Below are 26,890 nucleotides of genomic sequence, written 5' to 3'. Positions count from 1 at the left end.
ATCAAGTTGTATCAAAATGATCTGAGGAGACTAGGTCGGTCCTTGTCCATGATCTTGCCCCTGGGGTCCATGTATGGATCCTGACATTGAACCTATACTCTGCCCACTACCCTGTGTGTGGGTCCTCATGCCTGATTTGCCAGTAATCTAGCTAAATCTCCCTATCCCCCTGCTGGATCCTCCACTCTGGGATAAGTTGGATCATCTTTCTCTTAGAGGAAATGTGTATACCTCCCTCTACTAAATACAGATGACTCTCTCATATTGGGCCCTATACCATCCTGTTTGATGCGACGGTGCCTAAATCTCCTAAAGCTACCCCCCAATCATCTCGGCTGGGACTGCCTTTCCTTTGCCCTCACTGTCAACTATGCATCATACCTCATCCCTCTTCTGCTGGTACTAGGAGACCCAATCCTCTGTCCTCAACCATGCATGCTACATGGCATCCCTTGTAGTTAGGGTTGCATCCCTCTCCTAGACTAGTTTGTCTCTATCAGCCTGTAGTTGTGCTCTTGCCTACTCTATTGCATCTATCTCCTACAAAAGACTTCTTGGCATATGTGTAGAGTATGATGACATGATGATATTGTATGTTGTCATTGATGTCAAAATGTTGAAGAGTGAACCGGTATATGTGAAAAAAGTGAAGCGGTATGTTTGTCCAAGTGAACCGGTATGTTGAAATATGAACCGGTATGTGAAAAAGTGAAGCGGTATGTCCATCCAAGTGAACCGATATGTTGGTATGTGAACCGGTATATCGAATGTTTTTTATCAAGGTTTCATATGGTATGACTACTGGTTGGTAGTCTTAGCTTCAAGGTTTTTGGTTGAAGTGCTTTATGCCTGTGTGATTCAACCGATGACATTGTGTGATGAGTTAGCATTGTAATGCAAAACAGATTGTGTTGCCACGTCAGGATCGTGCATGAAGGAGATTGATCCTATCTACCTTGGGAATGTGTGAAGTCTCTGTAAACGGTGGAGAATGTGTGATGGGTTATCATCCTCCAAGAAGTGATGAAGAATGAACGTTGGAGAACATCTTGAGATCTGTTCAAGACTGTTGTAATCAATGCAATATGTTCAACTATTAGGATTGAACCGACTGAATTTCTTAACCTAAATGTTTAGGGTTTAGGTTTTATGCTACCGACCTATATGTTTCCTATAAGGCCGATGTTGATTTTCATATTAAGGTTGTTGGCAAATGTTGTGAGTGTATCTAAGTGTAGAGATACGTGATTCTTGCCAAACCAGATAAGAGAATAGAGACCTGCAGAGTGTAATTGTAGAAGGAAGGAACTAAAGCGGATCTACATTGACATTGAAGTGTTGTTACCAAATCATTGTAATACCTATTGACCTCTAACCAATTCAACAGTTGGAAAATTCCTTAACAGGGTAGCTTTAACCAGCTTGTTGTAAATCCTTTAACAAGGTGACTCAAAATCATTGAGTTCTTAAAATCCTCTAACAAGGTAACCTTTAACAGGGTTTAACCCTTAACCGAGTATTTTAGCCATCCCTTAACCAGATGATCCCTAGTAGGATCGGTTCCTAGCAGAACCTATTATAAAGTCTTTAACCAGACTAGGCTCCTAACAGAGCGGACTTCAAAAGGGTTCAAAGAACAGCTTGTGGGTATTCATCCCCACCATGGTTTTTCCCAATTGGGTTTCCACGTGAAAAATATGTGTGTTATGTGTTATGCTTTTCATGTGATGCTTTGTTATTCTCTGTCAAGCGGTAAAGCATGTTGAACTAGCAAGTCTTTACATTTATGTTGAAGTATTACTAGTGTATGCATATGGGTGAAGTGGAAATAAGATGTTAGATTGTGTGGAAAGCTGAGTTACTGGTTTATGTCTTTCACATTCTTACTGTGTTGAACTGGTAGTAATTTGGTTTAGACCAGTGCTATTGCTTGCCAGTCAAGTGCAATGTTCTCAGTCAAACCAGTTCAAGGAAAAGTGTTTTTGTCAGTACTGATTAACCCCCCCCCCTCTTAGTACCGATTTGGTACTAATTGTTCATCATTGATTCATCAATTGGTATCAGAGCATCTTCCAGGTCCTCTGTGTTGTAAGCTTAACTTCTTGAGGTAAAGATCCTACTCTAATGATGAAGAGGGAAGGTCCAAAGTTCAACAGAGATAACTTTAAAATATGGAAGGACAGAATGAAGATATACATCAGAAGCATGGGTGCCCAACACTGGAGCTATGTTGAGAATGCTTATGTTATCCCTACCGGTACTCTCACTGATGATCAAAAGAGAGAGATTCAGGAGAATGGGCAAGTCATGGAAGCCCTAATCAGTAGTTTATCTGACATTGAGTTTATTGATGTTCAAGATAAAGAGAATCCCAAAGAAGTATGGGATGCCCTTGAGAATATCTATGGCAGTGATGAGCATGTGAAACAAGCTAAGGAAGAAAGCCTTAGGGGAAAGTTTGAAGACATGAGGATGGTTGAAGGAGAGACCATTCAACAATATGGAATAAGAATCAAAACTGTTGTTGGAGATATCAAGTGTGTAGGTGGTAAAATGGAAGATTCCACTGTTGTTAGCAAAGTTTTGAGATCCTTATTACCGGTCTATGCAATAAGGGTTGCTGCTATTCAGCAGTTGAGGTCTGTAGACAAGACAAAGGTATCCCTGGACTCCATCATTGCAAAGTTAACAACTTATGAGCTAAATAATTATGATGGTTGTATTCAAAAGATTGAATCAGCCTTTAGAGCATCGGTTGCACCATCTACAAAAGGCAAAGAAGCTAGTACCAGTGGTGAACCAAGACAAAGTAGAGAAATGGATGATGAGGAGATCCTGATGGAATTTGAAGCTCTTCTGGCCAAGAGACTTCCCAAGGGAACCGGTAAATACAGAGGTAAGCTTCCTTTGAAATGTTTTTCTTGTAACCGGATAGGACACATTGTTGTAAACTGTCCTAATGGTGATAACAAGGACAAACCATAGAGGTTCAAGAAGTTCAAAGGAGGAAACCAGAGAAACTATTTTGTAGCGGTTGATGAAGGTGTCACTGATGAGGAATCAAAAGATGAAGAAAATGAAGATATTGTGTTTGTAGCAGTCAAGGAAGATGTGTCAGACAAGAAGGCTCTTATCTCCCGCTTTGATAATTCCAATGAATGGATTATTGACAGCGGTTTTTCTCACCATATGACTAGTGACCGGAGTAAATTTCTATCTCTAGAAGAGTATGATGGTGGTGTGGTTCATTTTGGTAATGATGCACCATGTATGGTAAAAGGCAAAGGGTCCATCTCTCTGAATGGAAGAAGCAGTGCTAACAATGTGTATTGGGTAGAAGGTCTTAGACACAACCTTTTGAGTGTTGCTCAACTGAATGATAATGGACTCACTCTGGAATTCAGAAATGGAGTGTGCAAAATCAAAGGAAAGAATGGTGAACTGATGGCTACCGATATGCAGACTAAAGGTAACCTATTTCAGCTAAATGCTAATGTCAGTACATGTCTAATGGCTAAGTTTGAGGATAGCTGGATATGGCATAAGAGACTCTGCCATGTAAAATTTGATAATATTGTGAAGGCCAATAAGATCAAGGCAGTTAGAGGATTGCCTATCCTGAGCAAACTAGAGAATCCTTTGTGCAGAGAGTGTCAACTAGGGAAAATGTCTTCCTCAACCTTCAAAGGTAAACCTTTCACTGCAGACAATTTACTTGATCTTGTGCATACTGATTTGTGTGGTCCTATGAAAACTAGGAGTGTGCGGGGAGATAGGTATTTTATGATTCTTACTAATGATTTCTCAAGAATGATGTGGATCACATTCTTGAAGGAAAAATATGAAGCTTTTGGAAAGTTCAAAGCCTTCAGAGAACTGGTTGAAAAATAAAGCGGTAAGAGGATTAAGTGCTTAAGAACTGATCAAGGAAGAGAATTCACTTCCAGTGAATTCAACAAATACTATGAAGAGAATGGCATCAAGAGGCAATTGTCTGCCCCCTGGACTCCACAGCAAAATGGCCTAGCAGAAAGGAACAACCGGACTGTGGTTGAAGCAGCTAGAACTATGTTGATCCAAGGGAAGGTTGCTCACACCTTTTGGAGAGAAGCGGTGAGCACTGCAGTCTACACAATGAACCAGGTACTCATCAAAAAGGGTAAGGATAAAACACCTTATGAGTATTGGACCGGTAAGACAACAGTGGTAAGCTACTTCAGAGTGTTTGGTAGTAAATGTTATATCAAGAGGAGTGAACATCAGAGCAAGTTTGATGCTAAATGTGATGAGGGAATATTCCTAGGATATTCCACAAAGAGCAAAGCTCTAAAATGTCTCAACAATAGGACTCAGAGAATTGTTGAAAGCATCAATGTTAGAGTTGATGAAACCTCTGAGAAATCTGAGGAAATCGGCAGTGAGCAAGTAGGAGATGAACCAGTTGTAACCTTCTGGGAACTAGTTGCAAAACAACCTAGCACCAGTAACAGTGCCCCTACATTGGTAGATGTTGATGTTGATGAAGATGAGGATGAAGAAGAAAAGCAAGAGGAAACAACTAAGATCATTCCTAGGTATGTAAAGATGAATCATGATCCAAAGCAGATCATAGGAGACAAGGATGCGGGAATTCTTACAAGAAGAAAGGTCAAAGAAAACTCTTGCATGATCTCTAAATTTGAGCCTAAAACATTTAGAGAGGCACATAAAGATGAAGACTAGATCAAGGCAATGGAAGAGGAACTTGACCAGATAGAAAAGAATGGTACATGGTCTTTGGTACCTAGACCAGAGCATAAAAATGTCATTGGCACCAAATGGGTTTTCAGAAATAAGCTGAATGAAGATGGTTCAGTGGTTAGAAACAAAGCCAGACTGGTGTGTAAAGGATATGCCCAAGAAGAAGGAGAAGACTATGGAGAAACATTTTCTCCAGTAGCCAGATTGGAAGGAGTTTGTATGCTTCTTGCATATGCAGCATTCAAGGGATTCAAAGTATATCAAATGGATGTAAATTCTGCATTCTTGAATGGAATACTAGAAGAGGAGGTGTATATAGAGCAACCAGATGGGTTTTCCCTATCAGAAGACAGTGACATGGTGTGTAGGCTACATAAGGCCTTGTATAGACTAAAGCAGGCACCTAGAGCATGGTATGAACGCTTGCACTCCCATCTTGTGAAGATTGGATTTGAGAGAACAAGTGAGGATAGTAATATCTACCTGAAGTCAGAAGGAGATCAGATTTTGATCTATGAGGTATTTGTTGATGACATAATCTTTGGAGGAGATGACAAGATGAGTCATGATTTTGCAGATGAGATGAAAAAGGAGTTTGAGATGTCACTTATAAGGGGAGATTAAGTTCTTCATTGGACTACAGATTCAATAAATGAAAGATGGAATCTTTATCACTCAGTCCAAATATGTCAAAGAGGTGTTGAAGACATTTGGCATGGAAGACAACAAACCGGTTGGTACACCGATGGTGACTGGTTGTAAATTATCAAAAGAGGATGACTCAGGGTTGGTAAATGAGAAGGAATATCGATCAATGATTGGTAAATTGCACTATGTAGTACATAGCAGACCGGACATTGCACATGCAGTGGGCATTACTACACGGTTCCAGAAAAGCCCAAGAGAATCCCACTTGGTAGCAGTCAAGCGGATTCTGAGATATCTGAAGGGAACTATTGACTATGGATTATGGTATCCATACAGTAATGATTTCAACCTGAAAGTATTTACAAATGCTGATTGGGTTGGTAATGTGGATGACCGGAAGAGCACAACCGGTGGTGCATTCTTTCTTGGTGGCAGACTAGTCTCATGGATGAGTAAGAAACAGAGTTGTATCTCTCAGTCTACAGTAGAAGCGGAGTATGTTGCAGCATTTATGAACTGCACCCAAATAATCTGGATGAAGCATGTATTAAATGGCTTCAAAGTTCCTATATCTGAACCGATAAGTATATTTTGTAACAACACAAGTGTGATTAACATCTCCAAGAATCCAGTTTTACATTCTAGAGCCAAGCACTTTGAGCTTAAGTATCATTTCTTAAGGGAAAAGGTTCAGAACAAAGAAGTTGTACTAGACCATATTTCAAGTAAGGAGCAGTTAGCAGACATATTCACCAAGCCTCTATCGAAGGCTACCTTTACCTATTTGAGAGGTGAATTAGGGGTGCTGCCCCTTCAAGAGGTGAACTAAAGGTGTGTGCTCCACATCAGTCAGGACTTACACTAATATATCTTTTTCAGGATTGGTGTGATGAAGGATGCTACTCCTTAGGGGGAGCAACATAGTAGAACATAGATGTATCTACCTTCACTTTGGCATTGTTGTCAAAGGGGGAGAAGATGTGAAGTGGAAAAGATATCTGCAGCATTGGGGGAGAAGATGTGAAGCGGAGAGATATCTTTGTATATTGCCATCAATGCCAAAGGGGAAGATTGTTGGCATATATGCAGAGTATGATGACATGATGATATTGTATGTTGTCATTGATGTCAATATGTTGAAGAGTGAACTGGTATATGTGAAAAAAGTGAAGCAGTATGTTTGTCCAAGTGAACCGGTATGTGAAAAAGTGAAGCGGTATGTCCGTCCAAGTGAACTGGTATGTTGGTATGTGAACCGATATATGGAATGTTTTGTATCAAGGTTTCATATGGTATGACTACCGATTGGTAGTCTTAGCTTCAGGGTTTTTGGTTGAAGTGCTCTATGCCTGTGTGATTCAACCGATGACATCGTGTAATGAGTTAGCATTATAATGAAGAATAGATTGTGTTGCCACATCAGCCTTGTGCGTGTGAAGGATCTTGCATGAAGGAGATTGATCCTATCTACCTCAGGAATGTGCGAAGTCTTTGTAAACGGTGGAGAATGAGTGATGGGTTATCAGCCTCCAAGAAGTGGTGAAGAACAAATGTTGGAGAACGTCTTGAGATCTGTTCAAGACTGTTGTAATCAATGCAATATGTTCAACGGTTAGGATTGAACCGACTGAATTGCTTAACCTAAATGTTTAGGGTTTAGGTTTTATGTTACCGACCTATCTATTTCCTATAAGGTCGATGTTGATTTTCATATTGAGGTTATTGGCAAATGTTGTGAGTGTATCTAAGTGCAAAGATACGTGATTCTTGCTAGACCGGATAAGAGAATAGATACCTGCAGAGTGTAATTGCAGAAGGAAGGAACTAAAGCGGATCTGCATTGGCATTGAAGTGTTGTTACTAGATCATTGTAATACTTGTTGACCTCTAACCACTTCAACAGTTGGAAAATCCCTTAACAGGGTAGTTTTAACCGGTTTGTTGTAAATCCTTTAACAGGGTGACTCAAAATCATTGAGTTCTTAAAATCCTCTAACAAGGTAACCTTTAACAGGGTTTAACCCCTAACTGAGTATTTTAGCCATCCCTTAACCGGATGATCCCTAGCAGGATCAGTTTCTAACAGAACCTATTGTAAAGTCTTTAACCGGACTAGGCTCCTAACAAAGTGGACTTCAAAAGGGTTCAAAGAACAGCTTGTGGGTATTCATCCCCACCATGGTTTTTCCCAATTGGGTTTCCACATGAAAAATATGTGTGTTATGTGTGATGCTTTGTTATTCTCTGTCAAGAGGTAAAGCATGTTGAACCAGTAAGTCTTTACATTTTTGTTGAAGTATTACTAGTGTATGCATATGGGTGAAGTGGAAATAAGATGTTATATTGTCTGGAAAGCTGAGTTACCAGTTTATGTCTTTCACATTCTTACTGTGTTGAACTGGTAGTAATCTGGTTTAGACCAGTGCTATTGCTTGCCAGTCAAGTGCAGTGTTCTCAGTCAAACCGGTTCAAGGAAAAGTGTTTTTGTAAGTACTGATTCACCCCCCCCCCTCTCAATACTAGTTTGGTACTAACTGTTCATCATTGATTCATCAAGACTGTCCCTCTCTATGGTCACTATCTTGATCCACTCCTTTTCTCTAGCCATTGCCTCCTATAATGACTGAATTTGTGCTATAGGATCTAGCGGTATTGACAACCCCTCTCCCCTCTCCTCCCTCCTTTGTATGTTTGTGTGCCCTGCCTCTGCCCATGTGCCTGTATTGGTGTTGGTAACTGTGCACTCTCATCTATGTCCTTATTCTGGGTATCCCCTCCTCTGGTCCTTGCATCTCCTCCTCCTGTCCTTCATCGCTCCCTCCTGGTTAGTGTTGTTGGTGCCACCAGTATACCCCTAGCCCTCCTCAAAACTGTGGCTACTGGTGCCATTTCTCTCCCTCAGGTTGGCTAATATGTGTCAAGATGGACCATACATCACCCATGCCACCCTTCTCCATGCACCCAAAGGTGCCAAACCTACCCTCCCAACTATTGATGACCTGCTCTACCAACCATGTCCTTTATGCATATGTCATCCTAATATTTGCAACTCCTACTAGAGGATCCCATGTTATAGGTGCAAGCCATGTCCTCTAATCTATCAACACCTACTTGTCTCCCAAAAGTGACCCAATCTCTACAATCCACTCTCTGGTAATCTGCCTAAATCTATGAGGAGCCTCTAGTACATCTTGTGCAAATAAAAAATAATGTTGGACTCTATTGGGTCTATACCTCTTGATGACGTACTCCCATTGGCCAATAATTTATATGTGTATAATCACGTAAGGGATGTGTTGAGGATCATTTGGCCAGCCTGTCATACCCATGTATGGGTGCCATGTAATTTGTGATGCATCTAGTTTGTCAAAAATGACCCGCTAGTGGTCCACATCCTTTGTCTCCTCATAATGTAATCCATATCTATAGCTATATACAATGGGTAAATCTATCACCCTATATGATTAGCCTATTGGCCAAGTAATTGCAATATGCTCCCATGTCCATACCTATAACAGTGTCACGTGAATTTAGCTATCCTAGATGCTTTTAAATAAATAATTACACATTATTTAATTGATTAGTGTTCCCCCCTTCTAGCTATAACTATGCTATAATCCCTTTTATTTTAATTATTTGACAACCATAAATCATTTAATTAATTAAATCCTATCTCTTCTTCTATTAAATAAATTGAATGCATAATTTGATTATTTAATTCACTTTTGTCCTTTCCTTCCTTTATGGAATTAATTAATTAAATTAATTAATCTTATTTTTCCCACATGTCTCCTAACCTAGACCCTTCATCTAACCTAACCCTTGGGTTCTAACCAACCCTATCCTTTCTAACCTCCCCCCTCATATTTGTGTGCACATTCCTTATATTTTCTAATATTTGGAAAAGAACCTTTATTTGGGTGTTTATCTCCCAAATAGACATGTGTCCTTGGGGACACATGTCATTCCTCTCCTTAACATTTGCCTTTCCCAAGGACACTTGTCATCTTTGGTCGAGCCACTTGTGTGGAGTCCCATTCCATGTGGCATCTTGAGGATTTCCACTCGTCCTCTTTGAGGATGAGTGTTTTCTTTTCAAGCCCTCACACCTCCCATCTTGGCCTATTTAATCCCTCCATTTTCCTTCCAATTTATCCACTTTCATGCAACCATATCATCATAATTCTGAATTAATTACTCACATCATTCTCATTTGCAACCTCATATCACATCCATTTGCATCCATTTTAAGTCTAGTTTGCATACTCATAATCATGGAGCACATTCAAGCGTCCTTGGAATCATAGAAATCGAGCACACATTGAAACAAATCGAAGGACAAATCCTCAACAAAATGAGCTATTGAGTTTGCATTTCTTGATCATTAATTGTCTTTCTAGCTTTCTTTTTATCATCCTATCTTGAGGGTTTTGCTTGTTGATTGTGTAGTTGGATTATTAAATAGCTTTTCAATCATTTTAATACTTACATTTTCACGCACACACTACCACTTTCTATTTGGCAATCAGTTCTCCTACATCAACGCTCCTTGATAAGATGCCCATGGAGGTGTGGTTAGGAAGAAGCCTTTTATAAGACATCTCAAAGTATTTGGTCGTGAGGCATATGTTCATGTGACAAATGAGAAAAGGTTTAAGTTTAAAAATAAGGTTTTAAAATGTATTTTCATTTCCAATGTTGTTGGTGTGAAAGGGTACAAGCTTTGGAATTCAATAGTTGAGAATGTTTTCTATGGTAGAGGTGTTATTTTTAGAAAGACAAAACCTTCCTATGTTGAACTGTAGACAAAGAAAGAAGATGTGAAAAATGGGGTAGCCTAGAATTCCACTCAATCTAATAAAAGAACTTTGTACTCCTATTGGATTTAATGATGAGGAGAGCTCTAGAAAATCTAGAAGTTTAGAAGAAAATGAAAAACCTCAACCTCAACCTTTGAGGAGATCCATGAGAATAAGGTGGAAACTAGAAATGTTTGGTTATTCATTGTTAAATTTTATTTGTATTTTTTCATTGATTTCTAACATTAATCAACCTATGACTATCAAAGAGGCTATGGATGTAAGTGATGTAGATTCTCAAATGAAAGCCATAGATGAATAAATGACTACTTTGAGAAAAATAATGCGTGGGATGGTAACTTTTCTTTAAGGACATACACATATTGGTTGCAAATGGATATTCAAGAAGAAGTTTGGTCGTAATGGTAGTTTTGAGAAGCATAAAGCATGGTTAGTTGTGAAAGGGTATTCATAGGTGGAGGAAATTGATTATGGTGAAATATTCACTCCTATTACAGATCTGACATCCATTTAGTTCTTGTTATTACTTATTGTAGCTTTTGGCTTAGAAGTTGAGCAGATGGATGTGAATGAAACATTCATTTATAGTGATTTGGGAGAAAAATCTATATGTCATAGCCAAAGTATTTTGTGGTAAAAGGTAAAGAAAAACTGATTTACAAGGTGAAAATATTTGTATAGTCTTAAATACTAAATAGTCTCCTAGGATACAGTACACAATTTTGATACCTATATGTTGAGTTTTAGATTTCATGGTCTAAATGTTAACAAAATCAACCATGATATCAATTCATTTCCTAGATAACCCTCCAAGAGAAAAGAATGCATGCAACTATACAAATAACCAAATGCAAATATCAAAGACATATTATGAGATAACACAAAATATACCCTAGGAATACCCTCATAGAGGTAAAAACCAAGCCTCCAAAAGCGTCCATACTCAATGTATTTTTTAACAATGAAACATTGAAATACACTTACAAAGCCTTTATGAACACCTTTGAAGCATCAAATCTCTCTAATGTATCCTCCATGTGTCCAATCATGTGATCACACATCTCATCCCATGCTTCACATATGCACTCCTTAGAAGAAGACTAGCCAACCTTAAAACACTAAACATTTGCTTGTTTTTATAACATAAGCTCACACAAAACCACCAAGTGATATTACATAAAATCACTAACCTCAAATTTAATAGGGTACTAAATTTTCACTTTATTAAACATATTTCCCCAAATATTAAAGTAAATACTTGTCTCATGTGTGATCCACGTGAATTATCTAACCCAATGTTACATACAACTTTACAAGTGGTCCCAAATAATTATTTAATGTAGATAAATAGTATGAGACTTCATTAGAAAGATGTTTCTCTAATAATATTTTATGCCATAATGTTATAAGGTAGAAATGACCAGTGTACCATATGTGAGTGTTGTTGGTAATCTTATGTATGGCATGGTCTATACTAGACCAAAAATTACCCAAGCAATGGGAGTCTTGACTGGATATATGTCTAATATTGGATAGGTGCATTAGGATGTAGTTAAAAGAGTGTTCAGGATTTTGAGGGGTACTTCTAAGTATTCCTTGTGTTTTCATGATTATCGTACTAAACCTCAACATTCAATATGTATTATGGATATGCACATTCATATTAGGTAGGTCAATTGACAATAGAAGATCCACTAGTCGATATATTTTCATGATGTTTAGTGGTGAAATCAATTTTATGAGTAAGGAACAAGTTGTAGTCATTTTATCCACGAGAGAAGAAAAGTATATGGCAACTACTCATTCTTGTAAGGATGTCATTTGGTTTAGATGGTTACATTATAATAATTAATTTGATGTAGAATAATTACTATATGTTTTTATAGTCAGAGTGCCATGCCTGAACAAAGCACATTGATGTTTAATTTTATTTCATTCATGATATGGTGGAAGATAGGAAAGTAAAATTGGAGAAGGTTGATACTTTGACAAATTTTGCATAGGCAATGACAAAACCTATGAGCATATAGAAGTTGAGATGGTATTCTAGTTCTATGGTCCTTATTCCCCCCTGCAGTTGATTTTCTTTTGGCTCTTGAAAGGTCTTCAACAAGTGGGAGAATGTTGGGATTAAGGTGTCTCAATATTTGCAAGTCTTATTTCATTTTTACCTACTAATGACATGTCATTTAGCGAGACCCACTGATGAGGTGCCATCCTACTTGGAGTTGATTGTAATGGCACACAAGTAGATAGCGTGGATGTAGGAATCCCACTTGGTGTACCAAACTATGCAACCATGTTGTTGCCATGTGTCAACTTACAACAAATTTTATGACAAAATATTATGTTTCACTAACTTATGATGGTGTAAGAGCAAGTTGTGATGGAATCTATGAAAAATTCCCACTATTATATGTTTGCACCTATGCATTCAAGGTGTTTGCATGCATGCATGTGTCCAGATGTTGAGGGTATCTTTTGCATGCAAGGAGGGCGTTGGAATTGGCATATTCTCTACAAGTGTATGATGGTGATTTTCATGCAAGATGATTGTATGCATGCAAGTACCATACATGTTAAGGAATTTATTCTAATCATTAGATTCGGGCCACATGGATCTCTGGTACCCATCATGGGCTCTCTCCTTATGCAATGTAAAACACATAAAATGACTATGTTGTTGAGTGTCTATGATAAGTTTTTTTGCAAAAATTGTGATGCTAACATTATTTATAGAGAATTCGAGTGATTAATTGTATACTCATGATAAAGAGGTTGGCTTTGTGATTTGTATTTTACACTATTCTATTTACTAGAAATATAAAGGGGCTATGCTTTTGGAATGTGGAGCTTTTCTCCCAAAAGGATTCTCCCCATGTATATTTGTGTGTTATATTAACTATCTTTTATGAATGTTATTTGAACATGATTCTCTTTCTATAATTGTTTAAATGTTGTAAGAAAATTGCATTATCTCCCCCACTTTGATTAGTGTTGGAAGCATTTTTTTGCATGTCTTTCTTCTTTTCAATTTTCATTTCATAACATTAGCAATCTTCCATTATTCCATTGCAAAGTAGTAGGTTGTTTCCAAAGTCTTAACTTATTTATGATATAAAAATAGATATGTTTTTACCTATACATGATTTGATATGATAGTGTACTTACATGTTTATTAGCTTTTGGTGATAAGAGGAATAAAAACTAAGAAATATAATTAAGTTTGACTTATTTTTGTGTGACTATAATTCACTATTTATCCCCATTAATAGTTTCTTTCTATTACTATTAAGGACATCTTATGGGCTATGATAGAGTTAAAGAAAAAGAAATAGTTGATCTCGATCCAAGGTATCTCAGAGGTGTGTCATTACTATTATATTTTTAGTAAATTATGTAACATGCAATGCGTTTTATTTCAAGCTCCAACTAGTTCCTTTTTTTTGGTTATTTTCATAGTTTGTTTTGACATAATTTAGTGACTCACCCAATTTCCATTAGTTTAAACGCATAGCAGTATGTCATGAAATATTATTAGACAAACATCTTGTTAATGGAGTTTCAGACTGTTCTTTTCCTACCAATAAATGAATATATTTAAAGTTTTTTTTACTATTTGTTCTTATTTTGCTACATTTGTTGAGAGAATACATATTTGTGTGAGGTGCTCATACCAAATGAGATTAGATAGATAATTTATATCAATTGTTACAAAATGTACAAGTCATTGCAATGGAATGTGCAAGTCATTGCAATGGTGAACTGGTTTTATATATATATATATATATAGAGAGAGAGAGAGAGAGAGAGAGAGAGAGAGAGAGAGAGAGAGAGAGAGAGAGAGAGAGAGAGAGAGAGAGAGAGAGAGAGAGAGAGAGAGAGAGAGAGAGAGAGAGAGAGAGAGAGAGAGAGATGGAGATGGGGTAGTTTGGAGCTAAGAACATAATGAAAATGAAGTGAGGTTACATGGAAGCTTTTAATAAAATGAAAATGTTACATGGAAGCTTTTAATAAAATTACAAGATTTTTGTAGCATACTTTTACTACTCTACTACCAAATCACATATCACCATCCTGAATTAGTAAAGATTTTAGGTGGTGGAGACAATAAATAAATATAAACAAATATTAACTTCCACTTTTACCTGATTGCCACTTCCTACCAAGTATTAAAATGATTGGTTGAAATTAGTTTGATCACCTTGCATCCTTTGGATGAAATGGCAATTGTTGATCACTGAGAACATATCGCCCCTTTTCATTGAAGGAATGCTTTTAGCAGAAAAATATTTAAACATGAGAAATTTGAGTAATGAATAAATAAGTAAAAATTGAACTCATAATATAGGAGAAAGGATTCAATTGCCTTTGTTTCAATAATCGTTTTCAAATACATGTTAATTAAAAATTCTCTAAATTTGTTTATATGTATCAATAATTTCCCACTTGTATACCAATAGTAAAAAAAGGAAAATATTTATTAGAAGACTATGTATTGGATTAATTGTGTGGTGGTCTATTGTATGTCACGTTGAAAGGATCATTTTTGAACGGTGCACCACTTTTGGGTAAGCGCGATTTGGATAACCACACCAGCCAAATCTCGTTGTAGACATTCAACATTAATCAAATTTTTATCTGCTGGTGGGTATGTGATGGAAGAAAAATCCTCTTCTGGTTCTGATACTTCTTCAGATTCAGAAAATTCAAGCCCTGCACCAGTAAAATTTTCGTTGCATTTGCATAGCAAACCCTATGTCAAACCTAAATCTTATGAAAAATCTGAGGAGAATGTCCAATACATAACCGAATTTGATTATAAGCCCCAGTCTCTCAAAACCATTCCCAGGCTAAGTAATTCACGACGCCTATTTATGGTCAACAATTCCCACTTGAATGCGAAAGCTCAGAGTTTCGAACTTCCGACTCAAATATTGCAAGATAACTCAATTATGTCAGAGGAGGGTTTCTTGTCCAAGGATGAGATGGAAAAACAAAAACTGCGAGAAGATATAGAACTGTGTGCTGACGAAGCGTCGCTGGAAGCTTACGAGAGGATGCCCGTAGAGGAATTTGGAGAAGCCCTATTGCGAGGGATGGGATGGTCATATGGAAAAGCAATAGGGCTTAATTGCAGGGATCCAGGACTGCCTTATCAATACCCTAACAGGAGTGTTGCCAGACTGGGATTTGGAGCCTCTCTTCCCCTTAAGAATAGCACCTAACGATTTAGGGTTTCAGGTGCTTTAAAAAATGCTATACCTTAACTAAACGTTTTAAGGCTGCAGCTAGATAGTTTGTCTTGTTTTTCAAGAATCAAATCCTCAGATATTTTATCAAATCCTAACTCTAAACCCTTCAAAAGATTTATGAAGGTTTGTATAAATATGCTATTTATTCAAGAGATATTTTTTTATATCTAAAATTCTGTGAAAATATGCAATAGAAAAATTTAAAAACTATTCGGACTATTCTGTGACAATTGAATGGACTGGTATGTTGTGCAGCTGCACTTCCTCAGAAATTTTTTAAAATGACTCAGCGAATTTCTGATTATTTGTTTAATCTTGTGTATGTGTGTTATTTTTTCGAGAATCTTAAACGCCTCTTAAGAGGTTTTAAATGACCAGGAGATGCAGAAATCATGCCTTGTTTTCTCTACAAAGTTTATGTCCGATACTTGGAGAAACCCTAACTCAAAATACCGACTAGAAGGCAGAGGATATGTCCTTTTTTCCTTAGAAGGACTTTGGTATGCGAGAAACTGTTGTAAATTTCTGCAGCTTTATGCAGCTTATCTTCTTGAAAGTATCCATGCTATTGTTCTACTATTGGTTAGCATGATTTGTTGTGCAGTGGTTCTAGATTCATAAATAATAAGCGTCACAGCGCACTTGTTTGATTTTGTTTGAGCCGGATACTTTCTAAACATCTAATATGCTAGCAAAGTTTGTGGTTGATGCTGAACTGAAGAAATTTTAATATGGGAAAAAATTGTAAAGTTTTATGAATGCAAATTTTGTCGTTGCAAATCATCATGCCATTTTATGGGTTAGAAATATTTGCAGTGAAATGGTGCTAGCTGCTTTGGATAAATTTAACTCGGCACAATCTTGTTTTCAATTAAATTTTGTATGCTTATGTTTATGTGCATTTGAAAATTCTTTCCTTCTTGCTGGTCTTTGCAAAGTTACAAACCATTAAATATATGCTACAGCAGGAGGATGTTTGTTTTTATCCTGTGTTTGTCTGAGTTTCGATGGAGGGCTTCAGGAATGGCAATTTTTTTTTAAAGGTTTTGTGGATGCCTATTTTTTTATGATGTGTGGGTTCTACAGGGGCTCACTCCCAAGAGAAAGAAAATACACATAGAGGCTAGAGAGTCAATAATCCAAAAAATAAGTTATAGTGATCCTGTAGTACAATGATAATATCCACCATGCAAAAATCAAACACCACCACTCTAAGATGCCTGCAAGTCAGGTACAACATAAGCTCAATCCACATCTTTGACTATCTGAACCACCCGGCTTCAAGAAGGGATTCTGCATAGCTCACTGCACACCATCGGCAGAAAGCACCAGCAATGAGACCAAACTAGAAACCCCCAAACATTTATCTCTAAACGCTGTCCTCAAATGCAAAAATTTGAAATGTCATCTGCTCTTGCAGAGAGCAGTCCCTGAGGACGGGGCACACAAACAGTTGTCGGTAAATCAACTCACACACTGTCACTCTCTGCCATATCTTTGATGCAGGGCATCCACGTGCTGGTGGGAACCAAAATTTGAAATTTCAAAATATCCTTCAGTAGGCGTTAGAACCGTTGGCCGGCTCTTTTAGGCTTTTTATTTTGTTTGTAGTGGGGAGTTTTAAAATAGCCTGACATCCTCGGAGTACTGGAGTCCCCCGTAGACTCTAAAATTAGCAAATGTGAATTAATTTTATTCTACGGGAGGAGTGTAGTGGGAGTTTTTTTTCTTTATTTCTTTTCAGTTTTGGTGGTGTTTTTTTGGGAGGCTGGGCGTAGCATCTTGGGGGAGGAGGTTTTTGGAGTTGGTTTTTGATTTCAGGAGCAGGGTTTTCTGAAAAGGAAAAAGAAGTCCCAGATTGTAGAGAAAAGACAGAGAGCTGGGTGTAGTTTTGGTGTGGAAACATGAACATCTTGTTTATTGCAGGTGAAATTTTGGGGAGAGAAGCTAGAAGGAAGGCTTTTGAGAAGCCATTTGCTGCTGTTAATATAGTTTGTTGCAGGTTTATGAGCGGACCACATCTGATCTGGAACTGTAAGCGGACCACATCTGATCTGGAACTGTATTCATCAGTCCATCAGATGCAATCACATGTATTTGCAGATTTGTGTAGTCATTGTCTGATTTTGAAGATATTGAATGAAGATATAGAGTTTCAATTTGTAGATTTTCAATTCTATTTCATAGTATTTCAAATACATTCAAGTTTTTGTTTCTGTGACAATGTCTGTGTTTTATCTCTCTCTTACGCCAATCTTTCATGTCCTCCTTAATCTGGTGGGAATTTACATAGGATCCATGAACGTATAGCCATATCTGCAACCTGACCTCCAATTTTGCTACAAAATCATGGACAAAGGATGTATGTGCCTGTAGCATACCACCAATAAGATAACGTTTCAGTCCCAAGGATTTCTCTTAGAAAATCCAGATGGTCCCAGATAGTTATTTCAAATATGAAACTGCTCTTCTAAATGCCTCATCGATACCTACCCTGCACTGGTCCCTTTTGCCTTCTCTATTGCAGTTGTATCTTCCAACTTACATATTCTATCCTGCACGTCAGTAAAACAAACCAAAACAATGCTGACGGACTTATACCATCTCTTGCATCTAACTTACCTTCACACACAAGGTAATTAATTTCAATGTAAATGGCATCAATGTGCCATGTGGAACAATACAGTTAGCATTACTTACCATCTGGGAAATTGTCATAACCCAGTACAAATGGACAAAACAATTAATTCAAGAGAATGAAAAATTAGCATCGGCTTAGGGCAGCCTTGCAACTGCTCACACTTCAAAAAGAATATCAATATGAATATCCCATTAATTGCTATCAATATTGACATTAAAAGAGAATGGATAATGGGCTACCCCATTATCAGTTAGAATAGAATGGATAATGGGCTACCCCATTATCAGTTAGAATAGAATGGATAATGGGCTATCAATATTGACATTAGAAGAGACCGAATGAATCAATTTGGGTTGTGCATGTGATTTTTCTTGTTTTCTTGAGTTTGACCCAAGTTTCAATCTCTGTTTGGCCTAATTATGTTTAGTTCATCTTATGATTACCTTTGGTTTTACGAATAGTGAATAGTGAGTTAGGAAAGAGATCCATTTTCTGGATTTGAGAGCTATTGCAAGAATTTTTATCATTTAAAACCTTTCTTATCAACCTTGCATGCCTTTGTTTAGCCAGCACAAACCACATCATTGTTTGTGCATAGCCATCTTAGTTTTGTCTATATACTGTTGAGGATGCGCTGCCAACTTTCAAATCACATATACATTTATGCCACAATCGGTCAGAGGTGTGAAGTTTTTAACTCAACTAGATTCCAGTTTTAGTAGTGTAGGAAAATTTGTTTTTTCTTAATGTGTTTGTTGTGTTTATGAAATATGTGTTTAAAAAGTAGATTAGATTTCATTCCAGCAAGTTGCATTTACCTTTTTTTAATCGCAAATTTTTTTTTAAATAATTGTTTGGTTTGAGAAGAGCTCTATTATAAATCTAAATCAATCATCTTACTTCCGAGCATCTTCTATGTTTGTCAATTCAAAATTTTCTTTAATCATTTAATAAATAAATCAAGTATAAGAAATAAACATAAACTTCCCATGAAGAATTCTCCAAAGGATTATTTTAGATCCCTTAATTTGTTCGAAGGATTTTGAGACCTAATAAGAGATATCCATTTGGTATTGGAAAGTATACATACCAAAAGAAGCCACTAAATAAGAAATAAATTAAGAAAAAACAAAAAATAGTTTTACTATTTCTTACCATTTTGCCTTTTGCTTGCTGAAAGTTATTTTGTGTGAAAGGAAAGAAAACTTTTTTCTTATTGCTTTTACATATTTTCTGAATTAATAATTAGATTTTATTAGTTAACTTATCTTTACTTATCTTTACTTGCTAGAGGCATTTTAATTTTTTTAAATTAATAATTAGATTTTATTAGTTAACTAATTATATTAAATTAATAGAATCATTTAAATTGACTTAATTAATTAGATTATTAGCTATAACATAAATCCAAACTACTTAAAGTATATCACAAAAGGTGCATTAAGTTAATTACAATAAAATTACATTCTCAAATTTTAAATTAGAGAAACAAAAATTTAAATTAATAAGAAATTAATGTAGGGTGCTATTGTTTTTTTATTTTAATTTATGCTAAATAAAATATGGTATTTAAAAAGAGAATCAAGAATTTGTTAAATTAATTGTTTACAAAATATCATTTAAGAATTGTAAACTAGAGAAGAGCATCAGTTACTGTTCATGTTGTTGGCAAATGCACACTTCAATGAGAAATTGTAGGTGATTGAAGGTTTTGTCATTGATGGCAACCTTGCAATCATATGATACTGGCAACAAGACAAAAAATCGACACCGACAGAGAAACTCTACACCGGGCTTCCTCGTTAAAATACTGTGTTATGGTGTTATTCTTGTTTACTGCATTATTTTTGGTTTACCGGTACACAGTTTTAATATGTTTTTCATGTTTTAAGTCAAGTAAATTTATAAACCGGTTAGATATTGATTCACCCCACCCCCCCCCCAGTATCTTTAGGAATCCTAACAATTGGTATCAGAGCCTGGTCCTCTATTTTCATAAGCCTAACAGCTTGAGGAAGATCTTGTCACCGGTAGAGATGGAAAACTTGAGAAAACAATTGGAAACAACTCTTTCAGACTATGATGCAGAAAAGATGAAGAATATCAAACTTGAAGATGATCTAAAGGTTGCTTAGGATATCATTCAAGCACTTCAAGAAAATCTTACCATTGCAAGAAATAAGAGGAGAACTTTGTGAAAAGATGCAGAATGAGAATGATGAAAAGGAAACTCTTAATGATCTGGTAAACAAGCTAAGACAAGAGATCAGTACAACACAGAATGAGATGCAGGATATGACTATGAGATTTTGTAAAGAAATTGAAGATAGAAAGAAGAATGAAGAAGACTTGGTTAGAAGACTAAATGATGCTGGAAATGAAAACACAAGACTTGGTCATGAAAATGATATGTTGAAGACAGATCTAATGCACACACAAAATGATAGAATTGAACTCATAAGACAGAAAGGAATCTTGGAAAGTGAACTAACTGCTGCAAATCATCACAAGGAAAAATTCAAGAAAAGTTCAAAAGAACTTGGTGACATGCTGAAAAATCAGAAACCTAATGGTGATACAAATGGCCTTGGCTTTGAAGTTGGTGAAAGCTCCAGTACTGCAAACAATCATGATCATAGCAAACCGGCAAGACAACCTACTGCTTACAAGTTTAATGGCAAATGCTTTAACTGTAACAAGTATGGTTATAGAGTAAATCAGTGTAGATCTAGAAATTATCAGAACATTAATACACCCACCGGTCAATGTTCTAAATGCAACAAAGTTGGTCATAATTCAGAAAATTGCAGAATGAATGTGAGATGTTATGTTTGTGGAATATTTCTGCACTTATCTAATCAATGCAGAACACATATCGGCATAGGATATGGGAAAGCTATTCAGAAGAACAACGTGACTTGTTATGCCTGTAACAAGATTGGACATATTGCTAAATTTTGTAGAAGTAAGGCATCACCGGCAAATAACAAAGGTCCTAGTTTGAAAGGTAAAGAAAAAGTTGAAGAGGTAAAGTAAGAATTCTCAAAACAATGGATCAGAAAGTCAGATCAGAATGTTGATGTGACTACTCCTCCACCGGCAGAACAGAGTAACACTCCACCGGTAGAAGACTCTTCATCTAACTGAAGAAAATTCTTCTGGGGGTTTAGCAACAAAATGAAAAACATGCTATTATTCCCTCGGTTGATGGTGAGAAGTTGAAATTACTTCTATACCGGCAGATGAGTTAAGTTGTGACTTAATCGGCAAGCATTAAATATGGTAGTTGGAGAAAATAACATTATAAAGCAAGTGTTTTGGCTCCTTTTTCATTCACCGAGCATTCAAATCTTCAAGAGCGCGAAAATTCCCGAGCGAAGGTACTCCAAGCAAAGAAGTGAAGCAATCCATCAAATCATTCATCCTTAAGGCAGATTGAGGTATTTATAGCTATGGCATCTTCATTCACTCCTGAATTTATTGCAAACCCTATTGTTGTTGAAGTTGTTAAGTGACCTAGACCCATTTTTCAGCTAGTTCCCAAAATTGCTAAGAAAGATGATAGCATAGGTGCATTCTCTCAAATCCCTAAAGGAGTAGTATATGTTGAAGACCCTAGAATGTATATACATTGTCATATTGATGAACTAGGTAATGATGAAATTAAAAATATGTATGAGACTGTAATTTGTGATGAATCCGAAAATGTCAAACCTGAACATAAGATAGTAGAAACCATAGGTTTCACTGAAATTCTTAGTATCCCGGATTTCCCCAAGGATATCATAAGGATTGTGTTAAGCAAAGTACATGGTGAATTTTTTTGGTTAGACTCTATTCATAAAATCACAAAAGAAGCAGTAAAAGTTGTAACAGGGTTACCCTCCACCGGCAACAGGCCTGACAAAACTAAGAAGGTCTCAAATGACTTAGCGACAAACCTAACCGGTGCAACATTTGATAAGAGATCTCTAAGGGTAAACGATGTGAATGATACAAATATCAGATTTATCAATATGATCTTAGGTTATAAGGCTACACATGCAAATAGGTCAAACTCAATTTCTAGCATATGTATTAAGAGTGCCTATGATATGATAAATGATAATGCAAGAATAGACATATGTGAATTGCTCAAAGATGAGTTGATAGACAATTTGGGTAAGATCAAAACAGACAAAAAGGGGACATTCAGATTTGGAAACTTACTTGTTTGTCTGATGCTATACATAACCAAACAAGTACCTAGTATTGGTGCTAGAGATTTTGGACTTGATATACTGGTAGGAAAACAACTATCAAAACTATTGAACAATATGGGAGAGAACAGGGAGAAAAACATAAATGAGCATTTTCAAGCATTAAAGGCTTGAATGAAGACCAAAGTAAGACTATCACAAGCTATTGTGGATAAGTATCAAAAGGAAATCTGTTTTGTGATCAAGAAAGATGAAATTTGGATGGAGGCAGTTATCCCTAGAACCATATGGGTAACTGAAATGGGCTATGAGATAGATGATAACATCATAGAAACTTATGCAAAAGCCCTCCTTGAAGCTCCTAAGGAACCGGAAGAGAAAGTATTTGGCAGTGCAGAAACAATTGAGAGCACTATACAATCAAGGAAAAGAGTTAAGAAGGTAGAAGCAACCGTTAGAAAAGGAACCCGACAGGCAAAGGCAATCAAGGAAGATGTGCTAAAACAAACTGGTATAACTGAAAGTGAGTTGGAAGCACTTCAACCGGAAACTCACCTTTCACCGGTTGGAACTTCTTCAGAAAGTGACATACCTGTTGTATTCAAGAGAGTTGAGAGGAAAAGAAAACCTTCACCAGCACCTTCTCCTACACCAAAAAGGACAAGACAAAAGCAACAGACAGTAAGGCCTCCGACAAAGAAGATGACTCCTAAGAAGAAGGTAAAACAAACTTTTGCCCCCATTGACAAACTTCTTAACGAAATTACAAAGGATGGTAAGCTGAAGAACATCAATAAAATGTACAATACACTATCAGCTGATGATAAGGAAAGCATAGAGAACAGTGTAATTCTACACTTAGATATATACAAGAAATTTTTTATGCAAATTGTTGATGAAATTCCAAATGACTTGTATAGGAGATTAGAAGCTAGAAGATTATCTATTGTTGAACTAGATAAAAAGATTAAGATTGAAAAATTACTGGCAGTACATCTAGTTAACTCACCTGATGAAATAGACAAATTAATCAGTGAGGCCAACCGGACAGTATTCTCTACTGCTCACCGGCATGTAGCACTAATGGCTGGCAGAGTAACTGAAGTTTATGAGGAAACTGCTGATGGATGGGATATTTTCTTTGCGGAGAAAGAAAAGAGGAAGAATTACTCAAACCTAAAACTATCAAAGTATATCAAAAGGATAGAGACAAGGGTAAAGGAAAGGTAGGTGGACCACCAAGTTTAAAAATAACTGGCAATATGCCCCAACCTCCTTCAGATACTCCACCAGTAGACACTATTGCAAATCAACCGGCCACTAAGAGTATGGAGACTCCGGTAGAAGATACAAACCCTGAATCAGAAATTTTGTATACAGTAAATGTAGATACTCAGGAAGTTAATGTCATGGTTGACAGAGAGACCACTGAGGATAAAGAGAAAGGTGTGACCATTGAGTCACCGGCTGCAGAAGTTGAGTTAAACACATAAAAACCTACACAGGCAGAGCAACCGACAGAGGAATTCACTGAGAAACCGGTAGATATAACAGACAAACCATCTGAAGAACCGGCTAAGGAAAGTTTGGAGGCACAAACTGAGGAACCAGCAACTGAAAGCTCAGAGAAACCGTTTGAGACACAATTGGAGAAACCCAAATTGGTACAGGTTGAAGCACAGGTATAGACAGAGACGGTGCCACCCGACCAAACTGAAAAGCCTAAACCTTTGTTTGTAGAATTGCAAACACAAACAGACCTACCAGAGGTTGAACAAAGAAAGGAAATAACTACAACCGGTAACGTGGCTATTGTAAAAATTGTTGGACAAACATCTGGTACAGCTATGACAAAATTCAGACCTACTAATGTAACTGAGGTCTTATTAGATTCAATAAAGAAGATCACGGAATGCAATGCACAAGCCTATAGGGCTATTGATGATACTATACCAATTCTTAAATTGATAGCACCAAAGTGTAGTGTTGAGAATAAAGATTCTTTAGGTCAACTACACACATTGTCTAAGTTTATCACCAGCAACCTAGTAATCATTGATCAAATAAATGAGGATACATTTAAGGAGATAATGATAAAAGAAAAAGAGAAATTATTTGAGGATATTGTAAAGAAAAACAAGGAAGAAATGGATACCCTTTTACTGGAACTTGGAGAAAAATCTTTGACTTCAAGAAATTGTACAGGGATACTTGCAAAACAAATGTCTTAACAGAGGATCTTGACAAGGAGATCAACAAAGCTCAAGAGAAGATTAATAATATTGCTGACAATTTGATTAGAACATCAGATTCATTTTTGGAATTAGAAAAGAAAATTGCAGAGCAGGAAGAGAAAATCAAGAAATTGGAGAAAGACAAACAGGGAATAAAGGATAAGGCAAAGGACTTAAAATGCAGACTTAGTCCAAGACTAGAGTATCTTATTTCTTTGAGAAAAGAAATATCTGAGGCTCTGGTTCCCAGACTGAAGACACCGGAAGAGAAAATGCACATACTCACCGGTACAGTGCAGAGAACACAAGAGGCCATAAAGACTACAAAACATTCAGCAATGGCATCAATTTAGTTTTGACAGATATCTTTCAGATTGTAACCCATCGGTTACAAGAAACCAGGCACGACTCCACTAACAGCAAATGACAACCTTTGTCATTGATGTCAAAGGGGGAGTAGTGGGATGAGAAAAAATGGTCAGAAGGAAGGGACTTCATTTGCTCAAGGGGAGCATACAGTTTTGAGCATACAGTTCTGGTAAGACAATTTTGGCAGCCTATCTTTGGATATCATTTTGGACACCTTTTTTATTTTTCTCATGAGTGTTGCCATCAATGCCAAAGGGGGAGATTGTTGGCAAATGCACACTCCAATGAGAAATTGTAGGTGATTGAAGATTTTGTCATTGATGGCAACCTTGCAATCATATGATACTGGCAAGACAAAGAACCGGCACCGATAAACAAACTCTACACCGGGTTTCCTCGTTAAAATACTGTGTTATGGTGTGCTTCTCATGTGGTTGTTGTTATTCTTGTTTACTGCATTATTTCTGGTTTACCGGTACACAGTTTTAATATGCTTTTCATGTTTTAAGTCAAGTAAATTTATAAACCGGTTAGATACTGATTCACACCCCCCCCCAACCCTCTTAGTATCTTTGGGAATCCTAACACATGTTCTAATAACCATTTACTCCTTGCACACTCAATCCCTCAATTACTAACTTTTGAAAAACCAAAAAACAAATAACTAAAAAGTCCATTAATAAATTTTCCATGTACCAATAGCCACTCATTTTTTAGTTTTTTTGGATCGTAATTGGCCCATTTGTGCACCTTTATTGGTACCCATAGCGCACAACTATTGGGGCATTTGTGCATAAGTATTGACAATTTTAAGTGCACAATTATTAGGGCATCTTTAAGCAAGTATCGTGCGACACTTTGAAATGTGTACTTTTTGACCCTTGCGTGCATAACGGATCCCATAGTGTGCATTGTTACTATCCAAAAGCCAAAACAATTGCTATAAGCAATTAAGCTAAATGCGGAGACAACAAAAAAAAATCTTCAGAATTCGATGTACCGTTTAGAATTTGTGGGTGCGTGAAGTTAGCTATAACGATTACTCATATGCCTTCCCTAGAACATTGTACAAAGACAAGAATCACAAACACAGAATAAGCACTATAAATTCTAACAAAATTATAGAAGAGGATACATGTGAATGTGCTAGAGTTTATATAAATGTGCTAGCATCCATATAAATAGAAAATTAAAGTATAACAAAATTTTGTGAATAGATGCAAAACAAGCAAGAAAAATGAAATCTTGAAAATCTCTAGGAAAACAATAGGATAATTTGAAACATGCAAATTAATTGCAAACTAGATTAAACTAATTTAAATGACATAAATTATGAAGTAAAGAAAGAAATACAAAACTATCGATAAGCAATCGAATATATAGAATAAAAGTTACAAAATCACTAACATTTAGAACAAGAGAAAAAGGGATGACAACATAGGAGCTTGCTAAAATGGTCAAGCCATTTTTTAATCTTTAAACCTCCATAGATATAGTCAAATAGAAGATGGAGTTGTTTTTGTGTGCGCTTTTAATCTTGGATGTGTTTAGAATCTAAAGAATGACAAACTAAATGCATATGAATAACAATAACTCATGTCTACAAAGATATTATTATCCGACTACCTATGTAAAGGAAACCATGGAGATGAAAATTTTGGAGCAACTAAATAGAAGAATCTAAATCACAATGTATGATGAATAATTGTTTTGTATTGATTTTCTATGAAGAGGAAAAATGTAATAGAAACCTTATAGGAATACTCACAAACTTGAAATTTAATGAAATGCAAATTTTTAGTAACAAATATGCCCAAAAATCACATACAATAACCCAAAATAAATGGAGGGATTTCAATAGATATAAGGCAATGCACATGAAGAAAGATTTCAACAATTGATATAGAGAAGTTGTTTTTGTCTTAGAAAATAAACAACCAACAATAGTGATTCTTCCTAAACATGCAAATTTGAGATTTTTTAT

At 36.4% G+C, this 26,890-nt stretch overlaps 1 protein-coding gene across 1 annotated transcript; it reads left to right on the top strand.

Annotated features, from left to right (window-relative positions):
• Positions 1-14,709: 14,709 nt before the first annotated feature.
• LOC131043620 (pre-mRNA-splicing factor SPP2) lies at positions 14,710-15,682 on the top strand. Its single transcript, XM_057976854.2, has one exon. The coding sequence runs from the start codon at positions 14,867-14,869 to the stop codon at positions 15,434-15,436; it is 570 nt and encodes a 189-aa protein (XP_057832837.2). The 5' UTR covers positions 14,710-14,866; the 3' UTR covers positions 15,437-15,682.
• The last annotated feature ends 11,208 nt before the right edge of the window (positions 15,683-26,890 follow it).

Source organism: Cryptomeria japonica, chromosome 1, assembly GCF_030272615.1.
Source record: "Cryptomeria japonica chromosome 1, Sugi_1.0, whole genome shotgun sequence".
NCBI classification, from domain to species: domain Eukaryota; kingdom Viridiplantae; phylum Streptophyta; class Pinopsida; order Cupressales; family Cupressaceae; genus Cryptomeria; species Cryptomeria japonica.
Note: the sequence above shows the minus strand (reverse complement) of the source record. Positions and strands in the feature narration are given on the sequence as shown.

Bases quoted from the DNA above. Each gene is read 5' to 3' on its own strand.
- LOC131043620 (XM_057976854.2), top strand. From the start codon at position 14,867: ATGGAAGAAAAATCCTCTTCTGGTTCTGATACTTCTTCAGATTCAGAA.